Below are 24,098 nucleotides of genomic sequence, written 5' to 3' on the forward strand. Positions count from 1 at the left end.
AAATCTGATCCACCAAAAGCTTCAATATCGGTGCCAATATCTGATACTAGTATTGGTGCATCCCCACTAAATGGACTCGAGTCCAAAAAGACAGGGACTAGGAAACTGAGGAAAGACGAGTGGAGTCTGCAGGAGACCAGGAGGAGGAAAACAAGAAAAGGCAGTCGTCCAGGTTAACAGTGGTAAATATTAAATGTCACACACATGTGGTGAAGAAAGCCTCCCTTTTATTGTGAATGAGCCCAGTACGGTCTCCTCTGAAAACACTAAACACAGTGACACTTTGAAAAACATGTTACTCCAAACCACATACACACACTACAGCAGAGGTAGGATCAGGGTCAGTGCTGAGCCGTGCCCTTTAAACACATGACTCAATCTAAGACTTAACATGACATTATTTGGTCAATTTAAGAATACAAAAAATGAATGCTTTTAGTTGACAAAATGGCATTGTTACAGACACAGTTATACAAATCATCAACCTGTATGAGAGTTCCTTAGCCAAAGGTTTAACTTATAAACCTTGCTAATCTATGAAAAAGAGCTAAAAAATTAATTGCTAATGTTCTCTGTTCTAGACACAACACAGTACATGTAGTTAGTGGCTTACATTTGCAACAAACAACTACTAGTATGTTTTTGACTTTGATTGCAAAGTATGAATAAGCATAAAAATTGGTAAAGGATCTATACGGGACAGAATAGTTTAAACAATGTCAACATCACTAAGAGACAAAATAGTTTCCAAAAAAAACCCCTTTAGTATTGATCTCAGCAGTGCACAGAGGCCTGAGGTGTACTTCCTGGTTCTAGGTGGTCACCGTGGCAGCAGTGAGGTCAGAGGTGGTTACATGGCATTAGCGGCGCTGGTCAGCATCTTGCGTACGGCCTGAACGATGGCGTCCCGGTCAATGGCGTACAGCCGCAGCAGCTCCTGAGGCCTCCCGCTGCGGGGCACCTGGGACACGGCCAGTCGGTGCACAGAGAAGCCCGGCTCGTTCACCACGGCAGAGCACACTGCCTCACCCAAACCACCTGACGGGGGACGGAGGGGCGAGAGAGGATTTCAGATTGTAGAAATGCCAGATCACTCTCCCTCTCAGAAAGTGAAGGAGCCAGTGCTGCTGTTGAATCATGTGCTGACTTTGAGTAACTGGGTAAGACAGCGCACTGACACGGCCTCATTATGAACGCTGCGTTATAAGGCAGCAAGTTTAATTATAATCAAATCAAAATCATCATCTGAATGGAATGGACACTTTTCTATCTTATTCCTCACAAAAGCTGCTCACCCTGTAGTTTAGATCTGTACTAACATGATCTAAAATGTGATTCTTGTGTTAAGTCAGTTCATATTTTGGTCTATTCTTTTGAACGTGTTTAAAATGTGAACTTTGAACAGAATCCCATTATTAACACATAGATCATAAATCTAATCACAACGCTTGTAAGAATGAATATGTAACAATATGAAAAATGTTTCTCTTTGTTCAGCACTACTGTTCTGCTTGAGTGAGGTACGGTAATGGTCAGAAAGGCAGATGGTGCAGATTGGCAGCCATGTTTGTGTTATTCAGCCCCAGGGCAGCTGTATGGACAGTAGTAGCTCACCACCACAGAATTTGTCCAGTGACTCAATAATGCAATGTAAAGATAGTTTTGAGCTTCCCCATAAATCTCTAGACAACCAATGCAATAAATAATCATTGTAAATCCCAGATTCAGATTGTGTCAATCTCCTGTGAACTGGTCTTTTAATTAGCTTGAGTCACCATAACCTTATACTTTTGATATGTTGTTAGAAGAATCTTTACATGAATGACATTTGGGGCACAATTATGGTATATGAGTACATGAAATGCTCATATGTGAGTTCTGTCCACTTTCTTGTTATCAAAGCCACATTTTTTATTGCAAAAGCGATGTTACACTGGCTGTCACTGATCTGTCTGTTCTGTCACGCCACAAGTTCACAAAGGGTTAAAGAGATGAGATTCAAACTGACAGCGCCTCCTCCCTTTCCTGCTCCTCTCCCCCTCTCCCCCCTTCCTCCCCTCACCATGCACTTATCACCCAATAACGTGAATGCTGCATTTTATAAATCCTGCCTTGTTTGTGAAGAAAAAACATATTTAAAAAAGGTGTGTGTGTGTGTGTTTTTTAAATTATTGTCATAAATGATGTTGATTATAATAATTGTTTGTAATATATGAATACCTTGTTTAAATTAATTATAGGTATACTTGGAATTGGAACTTGCAATGTTCCAAAGTATACCAAGCATTTATTTCATCCCAGGTGTTTTTATGACCCGTCATATGATTAAAATGATTAAAAAACATGACTAAAAGTACACTACACTTTATACTTGGGGAGGACGTAGGAAGTATGTCAGCAGTCTCTTAACCACATCTCCTAAGCACTTCAACTTGTCCTTGCGACCTTGACTGTGAAACGCTGACACCACAACCTCCAGATAAACCCAACCTGACCCCTGCATGGCCCCTGTGTGACCTCTGACCCAGCAGTAAAGCCTCTATACTGGCTTGTCAAAGCCTGATCTTTTCAGATCTGGCCTGGTTAGTACAGGAATGGGAGACAGCTGGGAATATCAGGAGCCACATTGGGGCACGAGTGGTAGTGTCCTTAAGCAAGGCTCTTGCTCTTCTAGTGTGAACGTGGTGTGTAAGTGATCGGTGGTGGTCAGGGGGGTTGATGGTGCAGATTGGCAGCATCACTTCCGTCTGTCTGCTCCAGGGCAGTGGCGTCAGTAGTAGTTTTCCACCGGGTGTGAAGTGCATGAATAATGCACTGTGCATCTTCGAGTGTACAGAAAAGCTCTGTTTAAATCTGATGTATAATAATAATTATAATGCTATATTAATACTAAAAACCTACAGATCAAAAAGACACTTATAGGCCAAACTTCCATGTCAAAGTCTTGACAGATCTCAGAAGCTAAGCAGTATTATTATTACTACTACTACTGCTATTACTATTATTGGGTCTGTTTGTCACCATGGAAATGGTATTGATCTGTCCAGAATATTCCACAGCATGGCATTAAACTGAATTATCTTGCAATATTCATATACAGCGTTTTTTTAGTACCTTGAAAACCATTCTTATGGTCATCTCTCCACAGATCTGACCTGTGACTTGGATTTGTGGCAATACCTGCTAGTCTCTATGGGCATAAAAAATTCCTCAGCATGGCATTAAACTTATCCAACCCAATAACATTTCCATGGAGACAAGCAGGTGATGGACCCTCCACCAGAAAAGTGACATAGCAGATCTTTGAAGTGTTTCTCTTACTTCTGAGAAATCGGGCAATGTGAAGTGTCTTGCCCAAAAATAAGCAAAATTGACAACTGTGCTGTTGTAGTTTTGGTCATTGGATGCCACTAGAGGTTTCAGTACAATTTTATCAGAACTCACATCCCCAAGTCTAAGTCCTTTCTACAGAAGACTGACCTTCATAATAGTGATCCTCCACAGTGATGATGCGCCCTCTAGTGGCTCGCGCGTTGTCGATGATGGTTTTGGAGTCCAGGGGTTTGACAGTGAACGGGTCGATCACGCGGATGTTAATGCGATCTACAAACAGGGTCAGCAACAAGTCAGTTGAATCTAGAGGTCCCAGCTGAAGCATTACTCTAGCCTTTAAAGTACATACAACAGGATGGTTAAGACATTTAAGTTTACCACATTTTAAAAAATGTGGTAAACTTTGGTAAAGTTTTGGTAAACTTTATAATTTTACTTCCTGGTTGGACACAACTAGCCAGTGTGACATAAGTAGATGTTATTCCATAACTGTTACATAACAGTTATAATTAGAATAATACAAATAAATTACAACACCTTCACTTTATTCAAAAGTTTAGACTGCCAAAAAATGCTTCCCTTCTGTGTAAATTGTCTCTGCATTTTGGATGGGGTGTTCTGTGTTGATGTGACTGTGTTGACTGTATTGCTACTTCCTGTATTTTTGTACTTTTCTTTTTAACATTTTTCCACAAACTAGTAAGAATAAGAAAAACATGAAAACCTGTGAACTACTTTTGGATACGTAATCATTACATCTCACATTGTATAATTTACACTTAATTGTATATATGAAAAAGAAGGTTGATACTAATCAATACTAATTTGATAGTACTGAAACTAGATTTGAGCAGGTACTGATACTAAAAGTCAGCAGGACAGAAATGAACCTTTCCTAAATGTTTGTAGAGTGATCTTGAGCTGTATCAGAACAAGTATAAGACACACAGACTAGTATACACACATCTACACCACTATGAACCTACTGGCTGACTGAGATATAAGGTTACATGGTAATATAAAGGAAAGAGTGCTGTTTTATTATCATCATCGTTGTATCAGAATCGGTATTATCAAGTCTATGCTTAGTTTCAAAATCAAGTTTGAAATTTTTGTGTCCTGAGAAAACTAAAAAACACCTCATGATTAAGTGAGTTGTACCTTTCTTGAGGTTTTCTGCAGCAGCCAAAGCTTCGTGGAGGGTCACTCCTGCTCCGATCACTGTCACATGGTCCTCGTTGGATTTACACACCACCTGACGGACACAGGCGCACTATTGTATTAAAGGTCCTATATTATGCAAAACTTGCTCTTTCATGTTACTTCACCAAAAACATATCTGAGATTTTTGTTTCATTCACACATGAGAAATCCATTATTATGTCCGCATCTCCAAAGCTCAAAATGCTCTGTTCCACCTTGTGATGTCATGTAGTGGTAGTTTTCAGCTAATTTTTACCAATACTTCAGTAGAGATCGGCAATTGCAGGGATGAAATCATCTAAATGATTCTATTGAAGGTGTATGGTGATGGTGAGTTTAAAAACTGTGGAGCACTTCCTGTATTACCACATGACATCACAAGGTGGAACAGATGACTCTGTTGACATCTGACCAGAACTGAAAAAGCGGCTTGGATGAGCAGAGAAATGTCTTCAGTCCTACAACAATTTGTCCCGTTGACAGATTTAAACATCATCTTTTGCCACAACTCCAGGTATGTTTTTGATAAGGAAACAGCATTATAACATAGAAAATAACTTAATATGGGCCCTTTAAAAGTCATCATCGTTCCAAACCTTGGCCTGTCCGATGTGGAAGTCCTCGTTACAGTTGTAGATGATGTTGTTTTCAGGGCGACTTGTTCGGATGAAGCACAAACCCTGTACAAGACAAAAGAGATGTGCTGTAGGGCCTGACTTACACAGAATATGTTGTTTATAATATGACTTCTGGACCTTTAAGATGACTTAAATCATATAAAAACTGCAAAAGCTGATGTGAGTAATCAGAAAGACCCTGATCAGAAAGAAATCAGATGATTTTGCTGTTTACATGTCATTTTAACACCATTATAGCACCAACAGTCTGATAATCATCAGATTTGCGTTGTGCACGTAATCCCAGCCACTCTCTTCATCACCTAAATATTATTATTGTAATGGTCTTAGTGTGTTTATTCATTCCGGTCCGGGTTAAGTCCTGGTTTAGTCCAAATTTTGATGATGTGCGTGTGCAAGTGTTAACACATCCTCAGTCAAATGAACCCGTCACACACCGTCACAGTGGTTATGTACCTTGGTGTTGGCAGCGAGCTCCACAGCCTTCTCTGTGGACACACCGTCGCTGGGGTAGAACACTGTTGCCGTGGGGATGGCTCTGAACATTGCCAAGTCCTCCAGGCCCATCTGAGAGGGACCATCCTCTCCTGGAGGAACCAAACCACCACAGAAAACTCAATATAAACAACAAGGAAATGACAATCTGGACTGGTCAGCATGCATTCAGTAGGGCTGAGTATATATGCTTTAGTCATATAAGGTTTTGGTATTTTTGAAGATGTGCATTGGGATGTTAATAGCAATATGGCAAGCAGAAGAGGGTAGTTCTCAGTTACATTTACTCAACTTCTTACTTTTACTCTTACTTGAGTAAATGTTTGTTTACTCTTCCCATTGTGAATAAGTCTACACGTGACAAAAGTATCTTGATCTCGATATTGACAAAAAAATGAATATTTTGATATTCTGTGGAATGATTCAGTCTATATTAGTTGAGGTTTAAGTATCAGAGAATATGTAAACTGAAATGACCAAAAAAGTGCAGAAATATATCTTTATAAGTAATGGAAGTTTACAGTTTGTTGTTTTTTTATCGCATTTTCATTTTTAATCAGCTTTGTAAAAATGATAAATAGATAATATACTCGATGTTCAGAGTCTGCATTTCTGCAAAACAACACTCACAATATTATCAGTTCTGTCTCTGATCACCTCTAATATCCTTATCTAACAGCACTGAGCATATAAGGAAGTGGCTCAAGACAGAATTGAACAGTGTATGCCACACTGTACAACATTCCAGACAGCAATCATTTTCTTTGAGACAAGGCGCGTTGGAGGCAGACCTACCATCAAAAAGTTACATAGTGCACATTTAAGTATTTAGAAATAGTGGGTTTGATAGAAACCAAAGGATAGCTGGTTCAAATCTCATTTGAGCCACATACTGATGTTGTGTCTCTGGGCAAGACAGTCAAATTTATGTGGCAGAATTATATAGGATCTTGACAAAATACAGTGACAATATACAACAACAGCATATGATTCCCTGATTCCCAGAGAGGAGCAGTGAGCATGCAGTGTACCTGAGGGGGGAGTGCAGGAGCAGAGAGGAGGGAGTGTCACCTCCACAGACAGAGAGGAAACCAGGGGACAGGACTGGGGCCCGAACCCAGAGACAGGTGAGGATAGACGGGAGGGGGGGGGGGCAGGGATGTGGCAGGGATGAGGCAGGGACCAGAGGAGCAGGAAGAATGGTAAACACAAGATATTAGTTTGAAGTGAAATCCTACATTTACTTTACTCAAATAGTCTAGATTATGATGGTAAGTGTCCATCTAAAGGCTTTTAAAGTTATATTTCCACACTTTATAAATAAAAATAAGGCGTATGTGTGGAGAATACAAGAAATTCACCTCTGAATATTCTAGACTCTTCCTATAGTTTAAGCTGGAGACAGGTCAGAGTTCTATCGTAGAATTTGCTGTTTAACTGTGATCGTTGACCTGGTTTATGTTTAGCATCTGTAATGGTAATTATTGGGCCTATTCAAATGAAACCAAAAGTAGCACAAAGTTCAATGTCTTCTCCGTCAGTACAAATATCTATTTTTTTTCATAATAGTCTCAGAAAGTGGTGGCATTATTCAAAGCTAAAGGTGTAATTGTTTCCACGAGACTAATTTTGCAAGTTTGTGGAACCAATCCCTAATTATGGAGTTTTAACATTTGTGGATTTCCATTTTTAATATTTCTTTCAAAATCAGTGAATCTACCAGTCATATAGGCCCTTGATATTATGTCATCCTCAAATACTAGAACATGAACACATTCTAAAAAAAATCAATATCAGATCATCATTATGTATATATATCATGAAAAATGATTATAAGTACTGCAGTCCAGATCAACAGTCTGGTTTAAACAAACACTATGTATACAGCTGTAATCAGAGTAGCAGAAGCACACAGGCTGGTGTGGTTAGGAGACTTACCGATGGAGACCCCACAGTGGGAGCCACACACGTTGATGTTGCTCTCGGAGATGGCAGCCATACGCAGCTGATCATACGCTCGGCTGAAGAAGGTGGCAAAGGTACTGGCAAACACAACGTTCCGGTCACGCGCTGCACAGCCAATGGCCACGCTCACCTACGGCACAGGGGAAGGGAGGGTCATCATTAGTTAGGATTGTTAGGATGCACTGACTTCGTGTTCAAAACTGCAAAACTGAGCATGTTCCAGCAGTCCCATTTCACCCCAATAAACAGCTGATTTTTTATTTTTCTTTTATTTACATGTTTTTTATCCATCAAACATGATCTGTGATATTTTTTACTGTTACTTGTGTGACTGGGAGTAGGGAAGAGGTGTGCACTAATATGCGGTAAAGTAAACAGTATAACATGGTTAAAAGAGATGAGGACAAGATTGTATAACGGTGTATATGAGGGTGTATAATAGCAGGTGCAAGTCATTCAAAAATTCCTGACCATATTTTGCTCAGCGATGTAGCACTCCACGTAGCGGTTGGGGTGCTCGTTCTTGAAGAGCTCAGAGAAGGTGGAGTTCTTGGTATCTCCATCCAGGACCACCACACGTTCGTTGTACCGGCCCAGTTTGGCCAGAGCCATGCCATACGCTTTCCTTGTGGCAATCTGACAGAGAAGGGAGAGAGAGAAGACAGGTAAAGGGAGGGATGCTATTATACCAGTGTATATGAGAGACTCCAGGTGCAGGAATGTGGCAATTAGAGACAAGATCTGTAACACCGATCTCTATTTGTGTTACGTTGAGTCCACACTACCTACCAAGACAGATAGCTAACATCTTCATGTGCTTTGTGCATGTTCCACCAGATGGAAATGCAGCCAGGGTTCTAGCCAGATATCCAGAAGCATCTTCAGAACACACCTGATGCATCAATCACTGTCACCTGGCAAAATACCAGGCCTCCACCAATATGTAAAGTGTGGGACGAGGAAGAACAATGTCTTGGACAAATGCTATGGTAACATTAAGAAGCCCTACACTGTCAGAGCTAGGCCTCCACCTGGAACTCCTGTCCACAAAACGGTCCACCTCATCCCTACATATAGGTTGGTCTTTAAACCTAAAAAAAAAGTAAGGAAGATCATTTATATCTAGTCAGAAGATGCATCAGAGTAATGTAACCCATAAGAACCCACGGTGACACCAGTGTAACAAACACTTTGCAGAAATGTTTTCTATGTGGTCCACTTGGTCTGTGGTATATCCCACATAATTTTCCTTTAAGGAAAAATGGGTCTGGGTTCTTATGGGTTAAGGGACACTTTCTATGCAGCAACTGGGATGTGTTCTTTAGTGAGAACAATATTAACATCACCGCAGAGACCATCACTGATTATATTTAGACCCTATCTCATGAAGGAAATTAGAAACATCCAAATTAGAAGCAGCGTTTAAGGCAAAGGCAAATGATACAGCAACTGAGAAGGCAGCACAAGATCTCAACAAACAACTAAAAGGAGGTAAGAAGACAACATAAGAAATGTCCAGAGTACAACTTACTGAACTCAAATACAAAAAGCCTATGGGACTATTAGAAAAATGCTCATGCGGAAGCAGCTACAAAACCAATAGTAGCTTGTAATGAGTGCAAAGGCAAATGAGTTAAATGATTTCTTCACCTTGAATGCATGCTGTGATGTGATTCTTGAAATATCTTGTGATGATTCTGATAACAGAATCCAAATCAATCACTCTCCTATCAATGTGTTTAATTCCCAGTAATAAAGTCACCAGGCCAGATGGGCTGTCAGCTGTATTATTAAAAACTTGCACTAAAAAGCTAGCATCTTTTCCAGCTACCCCTAGACAAACATCAGGTGAAATCAGGTGAGCTCTGTAAAAAGGATATTATAGTTCCGGTGCCAAAAAAGACATGTCCGTTAGAGAGTAATGACTACAGGTGAGTAGCATTAACCTCTAATGTAGTAAAAATGTGCATATTCAGAGAACAGAAGCACCAGTGATGCCATCTCTACAGTTGCAAAGAAAGGTTGGGAGCTTATGCAAAACATGTTTTAAGCGCAGAACTGAAGTAAAAAAAAGTATGTTTCTAATCGACATTCTTGTAAGCTTGCCCACCTAAATGTAAACTCCTGGCTGATTAAGTGGTATTTCTCCTTTTTGACCGAAAACTCACAAAAGGTGAGAGTCAATTCTGTATTCTATAAAGTTGTTTTCACAATGTTACTAGTTAGGTCGACGTAAAAGAGCATTCGCTCTGAGAGCGGTGCTTGGGCTGGTATGAACCCAACAGTGTCACTCTGGACCACAGTAAACGGCCGGTCTGAGAGCGCTTGAAACAGGAGGTCTCAGAGCGGCTCCACTCTCACTCTGGAGCAGGGTGAGTATGGTGTAAACACGGCCGACTTCCTCTGGTACTACACCTCCTCCATGAACAGTCCTCATGGTGTATTTAGCCACAGTTGAAAGAAAAGACCACTGCCTGCAGAGAAAGCGAGCATGTGCATCCGTATTCACTGAGTTCTGTCTGCTTGAAGCACGTTGTCATAGAAATAGGTTCTTTGATCAGCTGGTGGAGTCATGGTGCGTGTTTGGGGTGAATGATGCACCGTGTATGTGAACAAGACCCAAAAGTAAAGTAAAAAGAACTATATCTAGCGTGCACTGAGCCAGTAACATGTGTGGAAACTGTATGTAGCACAGGGGTACTCCAGGGTGCAGTCAGCTCTGCACTTTTGTCTACATGTTACACAAACGACTGTCAGCTCACAACCCGACCAGTATGTAATCAAGTTTTCAGATGACACTGTTTTACCAAGTCTGCTCACAGTTGCTCTAACATCAGCAGCCACACATCTGCAGTAGACCACTTTATTACATGGTGTGAACAAAACAACAGACCATCAAGCCAATGGTTTGTACTTTCCTAAGAGTTTAAGGGTGTTTGGAGTCAGCCAAAATATTATGCTGACCCTCTATAGCGCAAATACAGAGTCTGTGCTAAGGTATGGAATAGTCAAGTTCAAGTATAAATGGAGGGTCCTTAGACTGGTAAAACCGGCTGGTCTCTACTCTAACTGCCCCACAGACCTTTTTGAACAGTTATGAAACAGGCTCTGCAGATCATTAGAGATCACTCTCATGTGTTCTCCACACAGTACGAGCTTGTGCAGTCTGGGAGGAGATATAGGATTCCTTTATGCAAAAATAACAGATATAAAAACTAGTTCATACTCCAGTCCATAATAGGTTTATAAACAACATGGACTGATCGTGCAGATATGCAGAGCCAGAGTGATTGTATATTGTCCAGTGTTTTTAGTCTGTTGTTATGTCATGTCTGTATGTTAATGCGACAGACACCTGCTCCAAGCCAAATTTCTCCATAAGGAGATGAAATAAAAGAAAACCTAAACCCTGGAGAGCAGCTTTTTGACAGCTACATAAAATCATGTTTTCATCTATAGGTTACAAAATATACTTGTATAAGACACCTGAACAGAGTATACCTGTATTAGTATAGATAGTGTTATATCTTTTATCCTATTCTATTATGTATTCATGTTCTTATTATGCTTTATAAAATACAATAATTACATTTAAACACAAACCTATCCAGTGTGTCATTTATCGCAGCTCTGAGGAGATTACCTTGTCTCCAGACTTGTATGCAGGTGCGCTGGGCATGTGGATGTTCCTCAGGCACACGGGTAGGGCATCGTCAGCAGGCGGGGTAGGGTACATGCGCTTACTGCAGCTCACCATGCGAGCCTGGAGGTCCCGGATCACGCTCTCCGCCATGTCTTTGGGCAGAGGCTTACCGTGCCAGCCCATCTTATCCTCCACACCTGGGCAACAGAGGCACCACTCACATTCAGGTATGTCTTTGATGATAGGAAAGTTAACTTAAAGTAGGGCTGTGATTTAATGTTTTGAATGTATTCTATGATATATTAAGCCTAAAAGCTTATATGTGTTACAGTTATAAGCAGAAACAGGCGCACGCACGCTACCACTATCGGCAGAAACACTTGTGATGTCTGTGCTCCAAATTTGATCTTAAGTTTCATTCATAAATGGAGAGAAAATTGTTGTTTACTTTCCATAACTTGGATTATAATGATAAGAAACACCAGAGAACAGAAAAATGAGAAAAGGTGAGGAGCTAGCGGCATGGAAAGACAGAATGAAATGCTGGATTTTCAGTCAAACTGTACAGATTTAAGTCAAAACTTGTGAAAGGTGAGGACACGTGAGACAGAAATAGTCTGTGGCCCTGACTCAGAGCTTTCACCTAAACAAGAGAGTGGGGACTCCTCTTCAGTACCATCTGCTCTTACTGCCACAGGATTGGCTGTAGACCTGTCCATTAAAATGTTCTTGCCTTATCACTGATATCAACCAAAGTTTTGATCACTATCTATCAATCGTTCAAGTTTTGGCACAGCCCTAAATTAAACCTAAACATCTTTTTCATGAGCAAAATATGTTTAGGCAGTTCTATGTGGTTTAACATTGTATAACCACATAGAACTGTGAATACAAAAAGACATCTCATTATTTCTGCTCCACTTGATCACACCAGAGGTCAAAGGTTAAATCCTAAACACATCCCCACATACCATCATGTTAGTACAGTCTCTGCCTGTCATAACACTGCTCCTCACTCTTCCTTGTCCAAAGTAAAGCACGTGTTCCATCGCCCAGGTCCTGCACGTATGACAACAGCCTGAGGGAGGACTTAGAGGGGGGGTCTGGACCAGGGTCTTACACAAACTGGGATTATGGATCTGAACGGGGCTAAAGCACTAACCCACTGTTAGGATTACAAGATTAAAATGTATGGAGGTCTATCAACTACACACTACTTTTGCAACAGGCTATTTACAGACACTGTACCTGATTTTTGCCATCTTAAAAAATGTGGCGAAAAGATCTTGTTCATTTTAAACAAGTTGCAGTGGTTTCAATGTATTCTGATCATCCTAATTAATTAATCCTAATTAACTGTGATGATCTTACAAGTGGTTTTAAAAAATCCAGAGACCAGCGCAGAGTTTAGGTTACTATTGGTCTGCTTTAACCCTATTGTGTCGGATGCTATCGTTGCTGGTAGACTTGTAGTTGCGGACTTTTCCATTACCGTAACCCCACAACCAATTGTTCTCTCATGTCAACTCAAACAGCGTCTCAAAGCAGAGGCATGGAGCTCTTTAAATATGTTACTGTCATTACGCTAATGTGCTTATGAAGATGATCAGAGTGCAGGTGCTGCTGGGATTCTTCCAGTCAGTTATTTGATGCGTCAAAGGAAAAATACAAATGGATATGTAAAATGGAGGTAGTCGTGTGAAAAAAGGCAAAAGTACATGCTGATACCTCCTTTAACATGACTTTTATGGCTAAAAAGAATAAAAGTCTAGGAGAGCTGTACTGGTCTATAATGTGCTCAGTCCTTAAAGGGTTAAAGCATACTGGCCTGCGGGTAGGATAGGGGCAGTACCTGGGATGCCTTTGCCCTTAATAGTCTTGGCGATGACAGCGAGCGGCTGGTGACGAGGCTGACTCAGCACCTTACACAGCTCCTCCACACTGTGCCCGTCCACCACCACCGCCTGCCAGCTGACACACACAACACAAGGGAACAAGGGAAACATCATTACACATTCAAAAATAGGCCCTGGCTGATGTACTGATTGGCCGATACAGCCGTTTGGAGAAACACATGGGCTTGTTATACCTCATTATAGAGCTCACACTCTCTACAATATATCTAAACAATCTAGACAGATTAAACACAGATTAAACTCAACCAGATAAATGTCCTAATATGTGGCTAGGCTGTGCTATGCAAAAATGCCATTGGGCTTACCTACTGTCTTAAAAACTGTAAAGAGTTTATTTAGGGTATATTTACTGTAATTCTGGCTCAAGTTAAAATCTAATTGAGCCCAAGTTTTATAATCAGTTGAAGATATACAATTTACTATTACATCTTTGCCATTATATCTGTTGGTAGCATGTACCAGTTGCTGTTTAATATGCTTTTTTTGTTTGTGATCTAAAGTAGGCCTACTTTGAGCCTGTACAAATCTAATTAGGCCTGGTAACATTTAAGTTAAATCTAGTCCTAAGAACTAAAGCTGCCACAGTGACCGTAGCCCATCTAAAGCCCTTTGAGTGCTTTGAACGTAGTAAAGCAATACAGATTTCTGACAATTTATCAGGCAGGCACAGTTTGGTTTAAGATTAAGGAACTAAACTGCCAATTCAACCTAGAGTTCATGCATGCCATCAATAGTGTTTGGAAGAATACTTTCAAAAGTGTTTTAGTTATGGAATACTGAACACCTCCGTTGCAATCTATTTTGTGACATAACATACTTATTACATTACAATAGTTTAGTTTATTAGTTTATTTGAAGGGACAGTGTGCAGAAAAACATTAATAGATGCTTTGCACCAGATTATAGCCGAAGCTAGTTTCCATCTGTAGTCCCTGAACACGTGAAAAATACAATACAATATAAAATACTTGTGTATTAGAATACCTTCACGTTAAGTCGCTTTTGTAAAAATAACAAAATATATTTTTCTGGGATATAAATACATATTTTGACTCTTATTTTGACTCAACATCTGGGAAATTCTCTGATATCACTGATAACCATTATACGATCCCTAATTTAGAGTAAATGTGCATAAGATTAAAACAGCTTTATACTAGTTTCACCACAAAAGCAGTGTTCGATTTTTCTCACTAATACCATGCAGTTTGAAACCTTATTTCCTGATCAATTACCACACTGTACTCCACTCTCACTCTGTTCAGAATACTATCAAATGGAATAGTTATTCTGAATACACATTTGCATCAGTGGCCATTAACCATAGTTCCCTAAATTTCTAGATTACTTTCTAGATGGATAGCAAAAGAATTTTAGCAATTCATCTGTGTGGCTTTACCTAAATCCATAATTATCTACTACTAAGCTCGCCATTACATCTAGACAAGACATCTGTCAGGATTTAGTGTTATATTAAATCTCATAATGGTAAAAGAGACTGACCCGAAGGCCTCACAACGGCGCTGGTACTTGTCCACGTGGTGCTGCAGGGGCGCTGGGTCACTCTGGCCCAGGCGATTGATGTCCAGGATGGCCACCAGGTTATGGAGCTGGTAGAAGGAGGCGAAAGCCATGGCCTCCCACACGGAGCCCTCTGACACCTCCCCATCTCCCAGCAGACAGAACACTCGGTAACTGGAGAGGAGACAGTGGAGTCAGGCTTATACTGTACTTAATTATATATGTCACACACTTAATATTTCTGGAGTCTGATTTTTTAAAATGTTTATTTTATTTATTTTAAATAAAAGCCTCAAATGCAGGACAACAGAGGATTATTTAATCATGCATGAATCAATGGAAATACAATTTTGAGTATGATGACGTAATACATTTATATTATTTAATATTATGTTGCATTTAATTTATAAAGGTTAAATGAGACTTAAACTGCAAATCTGAAAATTTAAAATAGGTTGGTTTTGGTAATTGGTAGATAAAACTGTTCAATAAAGCTCTTGTTCTTTGCAAAATTTTTCTTCCATAGAAAATCTAACCAGACCTTTGGGCGTACTTTTCCACCCCTTCTCTCCGACCAACACCCCTCCCCACCCCCCACCATCTTCCCTCCTCCCCCTGCTCCCTGACAGCTTTCCGCTCGGATTCACACAGGAGCATTTTAGAGCAGGAACATGTAGAGGGGAGGCACATTACCACACGCATGCCAGACCCACACACACGGATAACACAGGAGAAGAGGAGAGAGAAGAGGAGAGAGAAGAGGAGAGAAGGGAGGGAGGGAGGAGAGGAGGACAAAAGGGAGGAGAGGGAGACATTTAAACAAACTGTTTGCCAGCTTGATTTTAAATTTCACAAACTTGATCTGTCTGTGTCCTCAGATATGAGGTTACCATGTTCAAATCAAATATAGCTTCTAGTGATAATGTATTATTTACTTGTTTCAACTCTGAAATCAAGTTGGTTTAAACTAGGGATGCGCCAATCCAGCATATACAATGGCAATATCGATTCTGATGTTATGGATTTAAATATCTGTCGATACCACATATCAGTGCAGAGACTAAAAACTGCATTTATTTGCTTAAAATAAATATAAAATAAGACAAAACTGATCTAAATGTGCAGCTGTTATTTATCCCACTGGTAACTGCAGAACAGCTTGGTTTTCTTATATTCACATTGATTTAAGCTGAAGCACAGAGCCATCCCACTGTGTTTGTACTCCTCTCCACTGCACACATAAACACATCTGACACGGGACCACACCAAGATACGGCCACCATCTTTGTGCTGGCCCATCATTTCACATCACTGTTCTTATACTGAAATCAGACTTATTTAGAATTTACCTATGAATTAAAATATTATATTAATGCAATTATATTCTGGTCATAACAACAACAGCAGCGTTTTTGCATCAGGATCATTTACACATTTAACATACAATCAGCCAATTACCTTTTAATGAGCATTTTCTACTTTTAAAGTAGCATACCATCTTGTTAATGTTTATAATGTCTGATCTCAAAAGCTAGTCAGGGCTGGGCCTGGTTAGTACTTGGATGGGAGACCTCTGGGAATACGATGCCACAGTGGTTCAGTGATGCATACTGTCATTGTGTTACTGGGCAAGACGCTTCCAGTGCTTCCAGTGTCCATGTACACCAGTGTATGAAAAAGAGTGTGTTTGTGAGAATGAGAGACAATAGAAATGAGCCATGGCTAATCCCACTCCTGCATGTTTGCAGCATATATATCATGTATGTTCATTAACATGTACTATCTATAAATGTGAATGAGTTAAACAGGCTACAAATACCCACAATTACCACTGGATCTAAACAAGATACCACACTGACAGAGCACTGATACCAAACTGACAGAGCATTATCAGCCAACTGTACAAAATCTGTGTGTTAGTGAAAAGTAAATCAAAGAAATAGTTTTTTTTCATTTGTGTTCCTAATGTGAAGTTTTCTGTGGTTCCAATGTTTGTGATATTGTTTTTGTGTTTTATCTTAAATGTGATTATAATGTCAGCCTGTCCAGGCACAACAAATGGAAACTAGCCTGTAGCTAAAATCTGACATATTTATGATACATATTTTTTTATGAATATGCACTGTGCCTTTTCTAAATAATAAAAAAACTTGACCCTTCATGGTTATCAAAATACATACTCCCCAGTAGTAAGTCTACATTTTTAGTTGAACTGCAAATCTTGTGGTTTTGATAAGACAAAAGCATTATGGGGCTTTATATTTTTGGGGGAAGCCTTACCCAGCTCAGGCGTGTGGGGGTTAAAATGCACTGTGACATGTTATGCTTATTGGAGCACAAACAATTGGGTGATTCCACAGAGATGTACACAGGGCAGAGCCAGGCATACAGTGGCAATCGAAATATCCAACCCTATCGCTAATGTAAATATCAAACAAATCAATACTAAACAATTTAATCAAATACTGCTGTTCTCATGAATATTTCAGTGTCTGTTTTACGTAATGTGGCCAGAGACATTTGTCGCATAGGACCACGTGGTTGTACCGCATCTGAGCACATGGAGAGAACAAAGAACCCACGTGGAGAGTCCTAGGCGTCGTATGGTGTTAGCGCAGTTACAGCATCTGGCCTTGTGCTAAAAGTCCTTGCGTTAGTGCAGTACATGGCCTGGTTATGTGGTGAAAGTACTAGTGTTTACTGCAATACGTGGCCTGGTAGTGAAAGTACAAGTGTTACTGCAGTACCTGGCCTGGTCAAAATACTTGGCGGTGTAGGCCATGCCACAGGCCGCTCCCAGCCCCTGTCCCAGAGAACCAGTGGCCACATCCACAAACTGCTGCTTCTGCAAAACACAACACAGACAATGGGATTTATCAGGGAACATGTGGAGTGTTATGGAGTGTAGTTACTGTTATATGAACGTCAGCATTTCAGTGGCAACTTAAAATGATGCTATGGCACAAGTTTTAGAGTGATAAGGGAAACCATAGTACCCAGAAAAAAAACACCCAAACACAAAGAGAAAATGCACATCTACAAAGAAAAGCCATGCTCAGGAGTCAAACTCTGGACCTTGTTGCATTGACGTGAGGTAAGAGTGCTAACCACTCTGCCACTGTGCCAATTAGATTTCTTATGCCCCTTGCGGCTAACACAAATGAGTGAAATTCTTTGAAAGTGCAGATTAGCAGAATGGCTATTGTAAACATGATGCCAAACTAATAAACTGCTTCAGTGAAGACTTATAACAGGGAATTAAAGGGTTTTCTAGAGAAAGTCCTTAGTATGGAGTACAGTTTCTCAGGTAGTACTGAACGATACATTCAATAGATCATAATTTTAGATTTGATCATTATAAACCACAACATTGATCTAAAATGGCTCAATAATAGAAACAGGTCCATTGACTTTCTGTTCAAAATTGCAGAACTGAGAGGCACCTCTTCATAGTGGCTTTTCACACTGATGTGACAGTCACTTAACATGTTTAACAAGGTTAAAAGCAAGTTGATTTTGCATGATGTATGTTTGTAAAGATGTGTGCGTCCTCACCGGGACCGGGTGTCCCTCCAGGATGGAGTCCACTTTCCGGAGGTTTAGGAGGTCCGACTCTTTGAGGAAGCCCACCTCAGCCCACACAGCGTACAGCACGGGGGCGGCGTGACCCTGAGAGGAGACCACACATATTTAACACCTCACTGTGATTTCTTTTCTGTGTTTCAACATACATATGTTTTGGCACAAATCAAATTAAAATAAAGTGAGTACAGGAGGTGAACCTTGGAGAGGATGAAGCGGTCATTGTTGGGGTTCCTAGGCTCCTCAGGGCGGTATTTCATGGAGTGGAAGAAGAGCACAGACATGATCTCTGCCACGCTGCAGCATGACGTCGGGTGGCTGTGGAAAAGACAGAGCAGAGCGAGCATTAAGACAGCTGCAGTACATTCAGAATGCTGCTTGAGTCCTGAAAAGAACCAGGAAGTACTTCACGCATACATCCTGTGCTCAGGTCTCTAGCTCCTGTGGCTCAGAGAATAGACTTTAAAGCAGCTCTGCTTATGTACAAGTCTCTCCATGGCCTAGCACCAAAGTACATCTCTGACATGTGAGAGCCATATGAACCATCTCACACTCTGAGGACTTCAGGGACAGGCCTCCTGCTGGTGCCCAGAGTCAGGACTAAACATGGAGAATCAGCCTTTCAGTTTTATGCAGCTTAAACCTGGAACAGTCTTCCTGAAGATGTGAGACAGGCCTCAACTTTGACAATGTTTAATCCAGGCTCAAAACTGTTCTGTTTAGCTGTGCATACGACTGAAAGGTTTTTATTCTGCAGTCTTCTCTTTAAATGTCAATTTTATGATGATTATTTATGTTTTGATTTGTTGTTTCGTGATTTTAATGCCCTTCTTATTCTGTAAAGCACGTATGTAAGTAAGTATGACAGAGATTACAGTACAGTTGTATAATATATCCATCCATCCATCCATTGGGCAGCAGTCTAAGCAGGGACTCCCAAACTTCCTTCACCCCAAACACATCCTCCAGCTCCTCGAGTGGGATCTCAAGGCGTTCTCAGGCCAGAGAGAGACATAGTCCCTCCAGCGTGTCCTGGGTCTTCCCCGGGGGTCTCCTTCCAGTGGGACATGCCCAGAACACCTCCCTAGGGAGGCCTCCAGGAGACATCCTGGACAGATGCCAGAGCCACCTCAGCTGGCTCCTCTCGATGTGGAGGAGCAGCGGCTCTACTCCGAGCTCCTCCCATGTAACTGAGCTCCTCACCCTATTGTCCGGCCACCCTGCGGAGGAAGCCCATTTCAGCCGCTTGTATTCACGACCTTGTCCTTTTGGTTATTACCCAAAGCTCATGATCATACGTGAGGGTAGGAACATAGATTGACCGATGAATCGAGAGCTTTGCCTTTGGGCTCAGCTCCTTCTTCACCACAACAGACCGATACAGCGACCGCATCACTGCAGACGCTGCACCAATCTGCTTGTCAGTCTCACACTCCATCCGTCCCTCACTCATGAACAAGACAAACCCGAAATACTTGAACTCCTCTACTTAAGGCAGAGACTCACCACCCACCCACCTTCTCCAGATCCACAAAACACATGTGGACTCGTTGAGCAAACTCCCATGAACACTCAATGACCCGATGGAGTATAGAGCTGATCCAGTGTTCCACGACTGGGACGAAAACCAGTCTGCTCCTCCTGAATCCGAGTTTCGACTATCGGTCAAATTCTTCTCTCCAATACACTTGAAATAGACCGGGAAGATTGAGGACTGTGATTCCCCTGTAATTGGAACACAGCCTACAGTCACCCTTTTTAAACAGAGGGACCACCACCCCGGTCTGCCAGTCCAGCAGCACTGTCAGCAACTGCCATGCAATGTTGCAGAGACGTGTCAGCCAAGACAGCCCCACAACATCCAGAGACTTAAAATACTCGGGATGGATCTCATCCACCCCTGGAGCCTTGCCACTGAGGAGCTTGCCAAACACCTCAGTGACTTCAGCCAGGGTGATGAATGAGTCTGCCTCCGGGTCCCCAGTCTCTACTTCCTCAAAAGATGTGACAGTGGGATTGAGGAAATCCTCAAAGCATTCCTTCCACCGTCCCTCTCCTGAGGCATTAGATGGTTTGCCAGAATCTCTCTGAGGCCTTCCAATAGTCCTCCTCCATGGCTTCCCTGAATTCCTTCCAACCTAGAGTTTTTGCCTCTGCAACCGCACGAGCCGCGGCATGCTTGGTCCACTGGTACTCATCAGCTGCCTCAGGAGTCCCATAAGCCAACAAGGCTCGATAGGACTCCTTCTTCCTGATGGCATCCCTTATTTCCGGTGTTTGCCACTGGGTTCGGGGGTTGTTGCTGAGACAAGCACCGCAGACCTTACGACCACAGTTACAAGCGGCTGCATCGACAATAGAGGCGGAGAACGTGGTCAGATGACACAACGACAAAGTCGATCATCGACCTCCGACCTAGGGTGTCGTGGTGCTACGTGCACTGATGGACACCCTTGTGCTCAAACATGTTGTTCGTTATAGACAAACATGACAAACTGTGGATAGCACAGAAGTCCAATAATAGAACACTGCTCGGGTTTAGATCAGGGAGGCCATTCTTCCCCATCATGCTCCTCCAGGTGGACTGTTGTTGCCCACATGGCCTTTGAAGTCCCCCAGTAGAACAACAGACTCCCTGGTTGGTCCACTGTCTAGTACCCCTTCCACGGACTCCTAGAAAGCAGGGTACTTTGCATTGCTGTTTGGTCCGTAGGCCGACACAGCAGTAAGAGGCCAGTAAGAGGCCTGTTCCTGACCCGAAGGTGCAGGGACAACTAAATGGTTATTTTAAAATGATTTGTCTCCCAAATACTCCATCGACTGATTAACTGATGTGTCACCAGGTGTTTTTGATCATTAGATTTCTCTTCAGATCAAAATTAACCAGATCCATACTAGGTTATTACTCTGGTTATCAAACTTTTATTGGCCATAAAAATATGCTTGATGATAAGTACTACGACCTACGTTTCAATTATTGTGATGGAAGCATAGACAGACATCAATGGGAATAATAATACTTTGTTGATGCAAAGTGCTGCCCTAATGCATGAGCAGAATAGTGTCAGACACAGGTTTGCTGTACAGGAAGTTCCAAAGGTTCATGGTGCCACATGTGCAGTATTACATAAGCACGCAGACAGGTCAGTGACTGTCTGCGCCACTGCCACATAAAACATCCAGTTGTTTCAGCTTAAACACAGAGGTTGAACTGTAGTACAGGACTGTAGTATAGTAATAGTAAAATAATCTACTCAGTTGAAGAGTATCAGCACCACATAGTTCGTATTTTTCTCTAGTAACTAGTATTATTACTGAAGTATTTTGATACCCATCTCTGACCAGAAGCTTGCTGGTTCAAAGCTGTAGAAAGTGTATGCTGATTAGTGACATTGTGCTCCTGGGCAAGGCATGTCACCTCTACTAACCAAGCCAGGCACAGCAAAGCCATTGCCCAAACCCAGATAAGAAAACCCACAGTTATTTACTAAATAATAATCCATGATAGTTCCAATTTAGGCAACATGCAATTTTTTGTTCAAACTTTTTGAAATAATTTTGAAATTACATTGTACAGTTTTGTCAAAAAACAATGTCATGTCAATGTTATGGCTTCTCATCTCTCACAGTTTGGTGCTATAAACAGGTTAGAGGCTTTCTCACATTGTTTTAATATGAACTTTAAACACGGCTGATAGTCTGTGCAAACATAAAAAACAACAAACATGAGGTAAAACAACTACAAAAAAAAAAGAATATAGCCAATGTAGAAATAATAAACATTTAATTAATTTTTAACAAAATGTAAAGATTAAAAGCAAAAATAACTTAAAGCCATGTAACTTTCACTGAAATAAAAGCATATATATGTTTTTCTATTTGGTTATTTTTATTGCACTGAATTATACTAAATGTTTATAAACTTTATATTCTTTATATAATAATGATTTTGAGTTTTTATTTTTTATTGTGTAAAACCTGTTCATATAAACCAAATATTTCTTAAATTAAGTACCACAAATTAAAGCAAGTCCTGCCTATGAAGAAGACCTACTGCGCAAATACAAAGACGCACATTATTGCACAAATTCTAAACCATAATAAAGGATTAAATTAGCGCATCATGTGGCGAACCGAAAGGCAAACATGACAAATAAAAGCAATGCGTAATTGAACACTTTTACGCACGCGGTAGACGAGCCTGGCGCGTAAACCTGATAATCTGTTGTCATTGTTCTGATGCATGTGCCTTCATTATCTCACATCTCCGCTCTGGATTACACCGAACACGCTTTTATCACGAGTTTACGTGCCTTTAACTGGACATCTGTGCAGCAGGCAGTAAAGCCTCGTTTACGCATTACGTAAATCCAAGCGCTCGTGCCAAATGCGTAGTAACCCCGGGATGTAAAGGCCTTTTGTCTCAGTTGAGTTCATTTGACTTGGGCACAATAACTGTAAATTTAAGATATGCTTTTTACAGGTAGGCCATGGTTTACGCACACTAAGCTGCAAAAACAAACGTGTACATTAAGTTAAATGTTACTATGAGTCCGTCCTTTCCATTTGCACATGAATGTAACTATTGCCCCTTTGTCTTATATCCGTGCGCCACGGTCGTCCGGTGCACGGATCCTCCACCACCTCTGACCCAGAAACTGCACGGGCTCGCCCCTCTACGACCACGTGGACAACTGTTTAAAAAATATAATATGTAAACATTTGCAAATTAAAATGCTCTGGTTACATTGGGAGTAGGGATTAGGATTATTTTGCAGAATAAAAACATGGCTACAATTTAGAAGAATTAGTAGGCTCGTTATTACCTGTATAAGAAACGTAGGGGCTCGAAAAATTGAATATTACCTTAAGTTTCAAGTTGTTCAATCAGTTAAGGCTAAATCATGCACTATGTTTGAAAATGGTGTTCCACATTAAATGTCTATGTATCTGGTTATGCAAAATATCACATTCCCATTATAATTTTTAATACCAGGACAACAGGCATCTTTTTATCTAAACTTAGAGTAAAACGCTAAAAGGCGCAGGTGCACGTGTCCCTGTCCTCACCCGCTGCCTGCTGCCGTAGTCGCTCGGATGGAGTTGATCCGGAGCCGGGCAGCGATGTTCCGCAGCGCCTGCACGGTCTGCTGGTCCGGCTTGTGGTAGTCCTCCATTTGCATCATTTCATAAAAGGACTGGAGCAGTGAAAAGTCCACAAACCCGGGGATGAGCGCAGAAGCGTGGCCGTGCAGCGGGTCGAAGAAGCGAGAGGCTGCAGAGAGCGGAGCTGCGGGGGGACGAGGGGGCGTGAGCCGAGCTAAAGCCGCTGAATATGGCTAATCTTGCGCTAAATGGATCGCACTGTACTCCGAGCCGTCACGCGCTGCAGGTAGCCAATGAGAGGCCGAGGTTATACCGACAGCGCGCGGACAAGCACACACGCGCCACGGCAGCAGGCACGCGCGCTCCTGTCTCTGTCCACTCTGTCCACTCTGTCCACTCTGTCCACTCTGTTCCACGCGGTAGGCTCCACGCACTCATTCAAAGGCTCTTGCGTAATTAAGAAAGCAACATGATATTATATTGTGACGCCACTCTTTAGTGTAGGGAAGAGTTATGTTTGTTGTTTCTTGTAGGCCTGTCCTTGTAGAGGCTTGGTTATTGGCCTGTTTAGAAAACTCTAACTACTCTTCATCTCTTCCCATGAAAAAGCCTGTTCCTGATTTTAATTACTTCAGAATGAGATAAATGGTCATGGTGCAATATCACAGTAGCTGAAAGGACTAAGTGGGCAGAGCT

At 41.4% G+C, this 24,098-nt stretch overlaps 1 protein-coding gene across 1 annotated transcript; it reads right to left on the bottom strand.

Annotated features, from left to right (window-relative positions):
- Window positions 1-220: 220 nt before the first annotated feature.
- LOC117373827 (transketolase-like) lies at window positions 221-23,589 on the bottom strand. The gene is made up of 14 exons (XM_033969938.2): window positions 23,367-23,589; window positions 18,497-18,614; window positions 18,270-18,383; window positions 17,462-17,559; window positions 14,697-14,888; window positions 13,130-13,248; window positions 11,278-11,474; window positions 8,106-8,270; window positions 7,608-7,764; window positions 5,631-5,761; window positions 5,133-5,216; window positions 4,495-4,588; window positions 3,481-3,603; window positions 221-1,038 (listed from the first exon to the last, which is right to left on the bottom strand). The coding sequence occupies exons 1-14, from the start codon at window positions 23,480-23,482 to the stop codon at window positions 851-853; spliced, it is 1,896 nt and encodes a 631-aa protein (XP_033825829.1). The 5' UTR covers window positions 23,483-23,589; the 3' UTR covers window positions 221-850.
- Between the last annotated feature and the right edge of the window lie 509 nt (window positions 23,590-24,098).

Source organism: Periophthalmus magnuspinnatus, chromosome 7, assembly GCF_009829125.3.
Source record: "Periophthalmus magnuspinnatus isolate fPerMag1 chromosome 7, fPerMag1.2.pri, whole genome shotgun sequence".
Lineage (NCBI taxonomy): Eukaryota > Metazoa > Chordata > Actinopteri > Gobiiformes > Gobiidae > Periophthalmus > Periophthalmus magnuspinnatus.

Excerpts from the sequence above, each read along its gene's own strand:
- LOC117373827 (XM_033969938.2), bottom strand. The coding sequence starts at position 23,482 with ATGATGCAAATGGAGGACTACCACAAGCCGGACCAGCAGACCGTGCAG. Across the intron at positions 14,889-17,461 it reads AAGTATTTTGACCAGGCCAG|TTACCGAGTGTTCTGTCTGC; the intron begins GTACTGCAGTAA and ends TCTCCTCTCCAG. Across the intron at positions 7,765-8,105 it reads ACATCGCTGAGCAAAATATG|GTGAGCGTGGCCATTGGCTG; the intron begins GTCAGGAATTTT and ends CCTGTGCCGTAG.